At 36.5% G+C, this 10,558-nt stretch overlaps 1 protein-coding gene across 1 annotated transcript in view; it reads right to left on the reverse strand.

The window, feature by feature from the left end:
- NEO1 (neogenin 1) overlaps positions 1-10,558 on the reverse strand; it is a 212,881-nt gene that overhangs the window by 151,229 nt on the left and 51,094 nt on the right. The window contains exons 7-8 of the mRNA XM_012640549.1: positions 1,425-1,503; positions 1,052-1,206 (exon numbers count right to left, since the gene is read on the reverse strand). Coding sequence (XP_012496003.1) covers positions 1,052-1,206; positions 1,425-1,503 — 234 coding nt within the window. The remainder of the gene's footprint in view (positions 1-1,051; positions 1,207-1,424; positions 1,504-10,558) is intronic.

Consider the following 10,558-nt stretch of genomic DNA (forward strand, 5'->3'; position numbering starts at 1 on the left):
GTGATATTCTTAAAGTATGTTCATATTGATAACAAATTGTAGCAAAAGCCCAGGGTTTGTAAGAAATATAGAAACATTTTACTTGTAATTTTCTCTTTATCTCTAGCTCTTCTCTGTGCTGATAAGTACCTGACCTGACATTCAATAAATGTTCCAATGTGAATTTTGAATATTCTTAAATACATTTAACATTATATTTTTTTGCATTATCTTTAAAAATTTTTTTCTTTGTTTTAGAGACACGGTCTCACTCTGTCACCCAGGCTGTTGTGCAGTGGTGTGATCATAGCTCACTGCAGCTTCCAACTCCTGTGCTGGAACAATCCTCCTACCTCATGAGGCCTTTGTCCTCAGGGACTATAGGAGCACACCACCATGCCTGGCTAATATTTTTTTTATTTTTTGTAGAGACAGGGTCTCCCTATATTGCCCAGGCTGGTCTTGAACTCCTGGCCTCAAGCGATCTTCCTGCCTAGGCCTCCCAGAGTGCTGGGATTACAGGCCCAGCCTGCACTGTATTACTTTTTAAAAGAATCTTTCTTTCTACTGTCACAACAATTGCCCAACACTGTGTCATCCTTATTTTGAAGGGTCTGGGCGTCAGTATATGATTTCTGGTTAAGTTTTGTACAGTCAGTTGCATACTTAATTACGTTTTTCGAAAGAATCATCTTTCCACACTTCAAGAGACAGATTTCTGCACCTTGAATAAAGAGCTGTGCATACAATTTACAGGTGTGTGTGCTAATTATTACCCAGAAAATGGTGGCAGCTGTGATTAAAAGTGTTTAGGTCAGAGTACTAGACTATTGATGGACTCTAGGCTTATTTCAGCCACTGATTTGCTACGTGATCTTACATAAGCAACCAAAATATTTCTGGGCTCAGCTTTCTCATCAACCAATGAAGAGATTACATTCTATGTGAATTTTTCTATCTTCATTTGCAGCACATAAACTGATGTAAACAAGGTTAACAGATTTCTTGGTTATTACATTTAAAAATAACTAAAGGTTTCAGAAATAAATGTCCTTTTTGGTAAAGTACTTACTACAATCTTAAAGTAATCACTTGGGATAACCATATCCCCATTCTTGACCCACTTCACAGTTGGAGTTGGTTTCCCAGTCACTTCGCATTCGAACACAATATCCATAGATTCATGAGCATATATATTAGTAGGTTGCTTCAGGAATTCAGGTTGAGCTTTAAAATAGAAAGGCAATTCAGATATTAACAAAAATAAAAATAGGTAGCTATTCATATTTCAATGAATTATTTTAAATCACAGGATTTTTTATTAAAGGCATTCACATATTTTTGCAAAAGCATAAATCAAATATATATTAAAAATACATGCTATGAATACAATATCTTTAAAAACTGATTTTTCTGGTATAATTAACTGTTAAAAATTATCTGACTTTTCCCAGCTCCTTGTTGAGAACTATTTACTAAGTTGACTATACTGAAGAGCTTAAAATTAAGAGTATTACAAGCTGTCTAAAAATAAATATTAAAAACTATTTCCTTAAGATTTATACCATTTTGGAAGGGCCATAATTAAAATTCAAAGAGTTGAAAAGACTGACACAATCCTCCTTTTCAGTCAGTTTGATAACTATATGTGTGTGTGTGTGTGTGTTTGTGTGTGTGTGTGTGTGTATGAAGCAATGTCGCATTAGAGACCTTAAATAGTTCACTCATGCAACACACTCTCATTAGTAACATCGCTCATTACACGAAATGGTTTTAAAGGAAGGGAGGAAGAGCGACAGGATCTTTGGAGGAAAAGATATTTGAAAAAGCATGAATAATCCAGTATCTCCTTTTCCCCTTGCCCTAAAAGTTGTAAACCACTGATTTATAAATAACAGATTCATAACGTGTTTAATTATAAGGTCTGAAGTAGATCATCTAGTCTAACTTCCTACCTAATGCTGTAATTTCCTATACAACATCTTTGACAAAGGGTCTTAATGATCTATTAGAAAATTTCAAATGACAGGAACCCCCTATATCACAAAGCAGCAAGCTCCACTGTAGGCTAGTTCTATTAAATAACAACAATGACAAGAGTAGCAGCTTTATTTACAGCTGAGCTAAAATCTGCCCAGCCTGCTGGGATTTTGATTGGGATTGTGTTGAATTTGTGTCAACTTGACATCTTAATATTAAGTCTTCTTTTCCATGACCATGGGTTTATGTCTCCAATTATTTAGATCTTTGATTTCTTTCATCAATGTTTCATAGATTTCTGTGTACAAATCTTCATACTTTGTTACATATATCCCTTGGTATTTCAAATACTTTTGGTGCTGTTCTAAGTGGTACTTTAAAAATATTTTAAATTTCTAATTGTTCGCTGCTAATATGTAGAGATGAAATTGATTTATGTATATTGACTTTTCATCCTGAGGCCATGCTAAATTCACTCATTATTAATAGTTCTATTAGCTTCTATATAGACAATTTGAAGATTATCTACATAGACAATCATGTTGTCTGTGAATAAAGACAGTTTTATTTGTTCTTTTCCTTTTTAAAAAAAATTTTCTTGCCTATTGCACTGGCTACAGAGGGGCAGGTCCTGGAAAGAAGTCCAAAAGCTATGTAACTTAGGTAAATGAAGAACAAGAGTACAGAGAGCAGGCAGAACCCCAGGCAAACAGAAACTCCCTCAAGGAGGGAAAGAATGTATAATCTTAAGAAGCTATATACATTCACAGCGATGGAAGATCAGAAAACAAATCTGCACAATAAGATGTAATCAGGGAAATCCATTAATAGTGAATTTGACTACCCTTTCAAACATTGACTAGCCATTTGTATTTAATACTTTGTGAATTATCAATACAAGTGCTCTGTCATTTTTCCAATAATGTTCACAATTTTCTTATCTATATATAAGAGCTTTTAACATGAGTTATCAATGTATGGCCTCTCAGTCCCAAATCCACCCTTCTTTGCAATAACGAATCTGGACCTTTGTAAGCTGGTGCTTTGTTAACAGAAGGCACTGGAGGAACACTGCATGGCATGGCACAGCGAAAGGCTAATCTTTCAGGCTGAGGAGTGCCCTTCTTCTTGCACCTACGGTGTGGCTGCTAGGTTTACGGGAGACCCAATGATGATCACCCTCCTGCAAGTTTCTCTATTCAATCCTAAAGATCGAGTTTCTCCAGCTTACTCCAGTAGGTGGCTTCTGTGCACCAGCTCTGACCATAGCATCCCACTGGTCATGGTCCTGCACACCAGCTGTGACTCCTGTCACTCCAGTGGGCAACTTTCTGCTCACCATCCGTCAGGCCCACAGCACCCACTCCAGCAGGTGCTTTCCACATCCCAGCTCAGGACTATGGCATCCCAGCAGGGGATACTTTCTCCAACAAGGTCTGAGCAACAGTCTTCCTTTTTCGGATTCTCTCACTTGAGAGGTAATAGTAGCGGATCCTTATATTTACTATTTCTGTATTCCTTAGAGTTCTACTTTATCCCTTTTAGTATTAGGTTATTAATACCGAAATGTCCAATTTTCTTAAGTACTAAGTTTGACAGTTGATCTCTGACATTTCACTTTAACACTTCTTGGTTTATTTTTATTGTCAAGCTACATCCTTAGTCTTTCAAATGCACATTTTGGCTTGTGATTAGCTTTCAAATTTTTTTAAAGCAATTTTTGTGACACCATGGATAAATCAAAATTCATGTTATCTTCGAGTATGAGTTCCGTCGTGGAACCAATGCAGCACAGACAGCTTGAAATATCAACGAAGTGTTTGGGAAGGATATGGCTAATGAACGCACAGTATGTTGATGGTTTGAGAAGTTCCATTCTGGTGATCGTAATCTTGAAAATGAGCCATGTGGGTAACCTGAGACCAAGGTGGATAATGATGAGCTGAAAGCTGCAGGGGAGGCAAATCCATCTCAACCTACACATGAATTAGCAGGTTTGACATTACTGTTCCAATAATATTGGCCCATATGAAACAAATCAGCAAGGTAAAGAAGCTGGATAGATGGGTTCCACAAGTATCAGCAGAGAATTAAACAAGTATCAGCAGAGAAATCATCTCAAAGCTTGCCTTTCTTTGCTGTCATGACATAAAGGTGACCCACTTCTACACCGTATTGTTACATGTGATGAAAAATGGATTCTTTTCGACAATCACATGCGTTTGGCATAATGGTTGGATAAAGATGAAGTGCTGAAACACAGTCCTACACCGAATATTCATCAAAAAAAAGTTAATGGTGTCTGTTTGGTGGTCCGGTGCTGATATTATCCACTATAGCTTCATGAAACCTGGTCAGTTGATTCCAACGGATGTCTACTGCAACCAATTGGGTGAAATGCTGAGGATGCTTGCGATTAAGCAGCCGAGACTGCTCAATAGAGACCAGCCAATCCTTTTGCAAGACAACACCTGAACCACATGTTGCAAAAACAACACTGCTCAAACCACAGCAGCAAAACTTGGAAACTCTCTGTAATCCACCGTATCCACCAGACCTTGAACCAACTGACTACCACTTCTTCCAGGCTTTGGACCACTTGTTGCAAGGAAAAATATTCAATTCTCAACAAGCTGTGGAAAACACCTTTTGTGATTTCATCGCCACTTGCTGTCCAGGCTTCTTCACTGCTGGCATAAGCAAGCTACTGTTAAGATGGGAAAATTGTGCCAATGATTTAGGCATACACTTTGATTAATTGTACTGCTTCTTGTTTGAGATATAACAAACTAAACTTTGGGTATGAAATTGGGCATTTTGTATGTAATGACCTATAATAGTTTACTATATTAGTCAGGATCCAGGAACCATACCAGGCATTTGGACAGGAAATTTAATATAAAGAACTATTAACTATTAGAATGTGTTTAACTATTTAATATTAACCCTTTGTCCATATGCTGCCAATATTTGTTCTCTCAGAAGTTTTCTCTTTTATCTTTAACTTAAGACACCTACTGTAACAAAGTTTTAAATTTTTATGTGATAAAATTTATAAATCCTCTCTATTTTGGCATCTGTATTTCATTATTCTTAACTCCAAAGGCTTTCTCTGCTTCCATACTGTAACATTCACTTACATTTTCTTCTATTTTCTATGAAACAATCCAGACTTAGTGAGGTAAGCACTCAGTTTTATATTTTTCTAAATGGCAAGCTCACTAGTCGCAAGATAAATAACTGATTTGAAAGTTTTAATATTAAAATCCATGTATTCTCAGGGGGTTTATTTCTGGATACTAATTGGTTTCATCCATCTGTCTATTCCTGCACCAGAACCACAAAATTATTGTAAGTATACAATATGTTATAATATATGGTAGAACAAGTACTCTTGTTTTATTCCTTTATTTCCTCGAAATTTTCCTAACATGTTTGCTTAGGGCTCCTTTCCACCCCCAGATAAATTTAGACTCATCTTATGTTAAGTTTCTCTGTTTCTTCTCAAAGCAAACAGACAAACAAGAACTTAGAGTTTTCATTTGAACTGCAACAAAATTTAGATGTAGGAAAAACGAACATATTTGCAGCCCTGAGTCTCTGTATTTAATAACCAAGTTGTTTACTTGTGTTCAATAAAATTTATGCCACTGATCTGGACTAAGCTCCTGCACTAGGCCCCAACAGATCAAACCAAAATGGAGTCACTTGTGTTAAAGTTCCACACCACCAAACTGAAACTACGTTGTTTAGCTGATGTTCTGAGAAATCAGAAGAGACTCAGAATATCCAAATCCACAAATCAAGCCAGTTTCGGCCAGCATGAGAAAGTCCCCTCTGCTTTGACCTTTATCAAGAGAAGTAACCAGAAGTAACTCGATGTTAACCAATCTGCTTTTTGTAGTATTGCTGTTTCATTGCTCCTGTTCAAGCTACCTTACAAAACTGACTGTTCTGCCATGCCCAGGGTCACATGTATCTATTCTTTAGATGAGATGCTACCTAATTCATGAACTGCTGATAAAAGCCAATTACATCATTTAACTAAATGTGTTGAAATTTTGTCTTTTGACTCTTGGATATTCTTCAATAATGATTTCTGGTAAAGCAGTTGTGATGACTAGGAGTCAAGAGACCTAGAGCTGAGTTCTGGTTCTACTACTGGACCTTTTGCTAAACATGGGTTTCAAGTCCACAGGTTTCAGGTTGCTCGTGTACTAAATAAGAAATTCAACTAGACGATTCCTAAGTACAATAAGATCTTTAACCAATGATTTTATGATTCTAGTTTGTATCCCTTATGTATGATAATGAACAGCTAACATTTACAAGTTCTTTCCGCTTAGTACCATTTAGTTCCTGAAATAATCCTATTTATATTATTTAATTATTATTCTTTCCATCTTCCAGACAAGTACACAAATACTCACAGCGGCTACGTAACTCTGTAACATATAGTTTAGTCAGTAACAGATCTAGATTTTGAACCTAGGCAGTCTGACTACAAAACCTATATTCTTTTCAAAAATTTTTTATTTTATAGAAGAAAACAGAATAAATCCCCATGTACCTGTTACGTGCTTTAACAATTATCAACTCCTGGTCAGTACTGACTCATTTATACCCCAAACCATCCCATTCTCCACCCCCGCCCCACAAATTATTCTAAAAGCAAAAACCAGGTATTACATTATTTCATGTACCTCTACAAAACAAGAACTCCGATTTCTAAACGTAATTGTGATACCATCAGGCTGGTACCTATAAAAATTTCTTAGTATCACCAATTATCAAATCAGCGTTCACATTTCACTAATTGACCTATGTTTTTAAAAATGATTTACTTTATTTGAATTGGGTAAACAAGGTTCATTCACTGGTATTAGGTACTTTGTTTCTTAAATTTCTTTTAATTCACAGGCTCCTCCTTTATCTTTTATTTCCAATTTGTTTAAGAAAACAAGTCATTTGTCCTATAAAGTTTCCTGCAGTTTGTCTTTTGCTGGATGTATTGTCATAGTCATAGTTAACGTGTTCTTCCTGTAAGTTCACAGTTAAATGTAGATGCTTGATTGGAGTTAGGCTCATTTTTTTTCAAGACTACTTCATAGGCAGTTTCATGTGCTTCCTTCAGGACGTTCATAATGTGTGACTGTGTCTCTTGGTGATGTTAATAGCCTTTGATAATCATTGCCTACTACGACTTGCAAAACAGTAATATTCTTATTTTATCATTCCTTCTGTAAAGAGAAACATCCCTTCAATTATTTGTTATTATATCTCCTCAATTAATCATTAGGATAACTCCTCAATTATTTGATTATCCTAAAGTACAGTTTTGGGACAAAGGCATTTCCATTTACTCACATTTTCAAAACAATGAGCTGGTTTTCTACTATCCTCCCCCAAGCATGATTGTTGAGGGCTTTTTTAATAGAGCATTATGAGTTCTTGGTTTAAAATATATTTGGTTTGTTTCAATTCAATGAAGTTGCTATTATTCTTTTGATTCTTAAACCATCCCATCGTTAATGAAGCCTGAGTTCACCAGAAGCTCCTGAGTCCTTTTTGACATGACCCCACTCGTCTTTAGTTTCCCTCACTGTTTTTAGGCCCCTTTTGTGGATAAAGCCAGCAATTATGTATTTTTAAAATACAAACTTCATCATGATTTCCTATTGGTATTTCCAACTAAACTCAAGACTATAGCTTTTAACTGAATCTTAGTTTTACGTCTGTATCTTCTTTCTCTCATGCCAAAAATTTCTGTGCCCAATGACACTAACATAGTTACTCATTTGCTTTATCTTACATTCACAGTCTCAGAATATAATATTTCTACCAACAATATGATAACAGAAAACAACTCAAGTTTTTGCAGTTCTTTTTGTCCACAGAATATATCCTACAAGGTATATTACAATTCAATTACGATTTTAAGTTTATTCAGAATAGTAACTTTCACTTGAAATTGTAACATTCTGTGTGACTACACTACCAACTGGATACACATTTAGAGTCATTTGCTCCATTTTACTTTCCATTTTCAGGATTTACTTTGTAAATTTTATTTATTTATTTTTTTTAGGCAGGGTCTCCCTCTGTGGCCCCGGACAGAGTGCAGTGGCATCACATCTCACTGCAACCTCAAACTCCTGGGCTTGAGTGATTCTCCTGCCTCAGCATCCCCAGTACTTGGGACTACAGGCACACGCCACCATGCCGGGCTAATTTTTTTTAAAAGAGACGGGGTATCCCTAATTGCCCAGGCTGGTTTTGTACTCCTGGCCTCAAGCAATCCTCCTGCCTTGGCCTCTCAAAGTGCTAGGATTATAGATGTGAGCACTGTGCCCGGATCATAAATTTTAAATCTATAACAACAAGGTATATTCAAACAAGTCCAGCTTCTAACCCTGTTTTTCCCATCCTAGTCCCTCCTTTCCTCCATAGGTAACCATTTTCAAAATTTTTATGGTTTATCCTTCCATTTTAAAAATTACAACACACAATTTGTCCCAGCCCTCTTCTTTAGATTATAAATGACAGCATACTAAATTTTTTTCTACCTTCAAAGCCTGTACTATATACCATGTTTCCAAGGAACTAACATTCCTGAATCTAAGGAACTGAGGCTCCTGCTAAGGCAGAGTAAGTAATTCTGGAAAACACAGCAAAATTCCCTTTAAAAAAAATTCAAATAATTTTAGTATGCATTTTTAGTAAACAGATTTTTACAGACTATTAGAAAAAAATCATCACAACAATGTTCAATTCATCATTATTTTCCCTTTCATGAATTATAAAATAATGCCCTTAAAATATTCTCTGGATTTTAACTACTCTGTAGATAGTATTCATGCCAATTAAACACAATGCAAGAGCAGATGTTTGTGGTTGGGAAGTTAAATTGATAACCAGAGAACAAATGAGTCAATTACCATAAGAAAATAAGTGTTGTAATGGAGCATTATGCATTTGGTTACCAAAGAGATAATTAACCCTCAAATTCTCTTTGACAGCTTCCTATCCCTAGTAATGCCATCATCACTTCAAGAATAATTTTAATTGCTAAATGTGCAAGTAGAATTTAATACTAAAACAAATTATACTTGCAAAATTCTTTTACTAAAAACATCACTTAATTCCATCACTGTTATATAATGATGGAAACTGCCACTCAATTCGAACAGAAAACAATATAGGGCCAACACGAACGTTTCAAGGTTACTTTATCATGCTGTGATTTCGAAGATAACCGTGTTTGTTTACATTAGCTCTGAGTTGTTGTAGTTTCTATTGTTTGATTTTAAAGGTTTATTCACTGAAATCCTTATCAAGCTCTTTAAGTAGAGAAAAAATAAATTATGTCTGTTTTATTTTAAATGTACACATGATGTTCTTAAGCTTCTTTTCTGTGATTCACAAATTTATATCCAAATTCTTGAAAAAAATTCAACAAATAAAAACGAAGCATTTAACGCCTAAATTCCCTTCAAGGATTTTGTTTGACAGTCTAATCACAAATCTGATATATGTACTGGCTCAACTAGCACAGCAAAAATACTTTAGAACCCTGCAACATTTCTTGAGAAAGCTTCCCATTCCAGTGAAGGCCAACAGGATTCTCCTTAATCCTGCTGAAATAAGTGACCTCATAACTGTGAAGCAACATTATGACAAAGTTGTCACTCAACTTTGAAATTCTATTTCTCACCATCCCTACACTGTGCCCTCCAGTCTTACTGCTTCTCCCTAACCCTAAGCGTTAGGTAGATAGTGAGGGATTCCAGGTCCCCTAGGGACGAAAGTGGGCTCTTTGCCTTGGTGCAATTCATTACCCCACCCTAGTGCTCTCCATACCCAGGGGAGGAAGGAATACCCTATGAATCTGCCAATCAGAACTCAGCACGACAGCTGCAAAAGAATGCAGAGGACTCTCTAGCCCATGAGCCAAGCAGCACAGGTACCACAGAGTCCAGAAGTGACCTAGAACACCCCACATGCTAGTAAGACTCAGGTCATGCAACTCCCAACTGTCCAATCAAACTGGTTCCATGGTGACCTCTGAAGATAACCGTTTTCGTTTACATTAGCTCTGAGGTCAGGAGGGAGGTCCCAATCTGGGCACTATAAATCAAGACACAGACCAAAACCAGCCCCTCTTTGCCCTTCCTTTGGGTTTCCCTTTGCTGCAACAGTGGGTCTGGTCGTCATCTGTGGTGTATGTATCATGCTCTGTAAACCTAGATCTTGCTCTTGCCCTATAATCCTATCTTTCCCTCCTCAATAAACCTCATTTCATGCTTGCCTTACTTTGGTGTATCTGGTCATTCTTTGGCCATGAGTGCATCAAGAACTGACATTTCAGACTAAAACCTGACATAACCTCCAATTTAACTAACAACTACTCATCAGATTTAAATCAAAAGCATTTCCTTAAAGAAGCTTTTCCAGACCCACAGGCCCCACTTCTCCCCGTTCCTAGCCCATTACTGCCCTATTTGCCATCAAAATCACAGGGGTCTAAAACCATCATGGGTGCTCAGTGCTGATCAGTTGAATAAATGGTACATCAATTTCACTAATGAGTGCTATGGGA

This window comes from Propithecus coquereli, unplaced genomic scaffold (genome assembly GCF_000956105.1).
Source record: "Propithecus coquereli isolate 6110/MARCELLA unplaced genomic scaffold, Pcoq_1.0 Scaffold155, whole genome shotgun sequence".
Classification (NCBI taxonomy): Eukaryota; Metazoa; Chordata; class Mammalia; order Primates; family Indriidae; genus Propithecus; species Propithecus coquereli.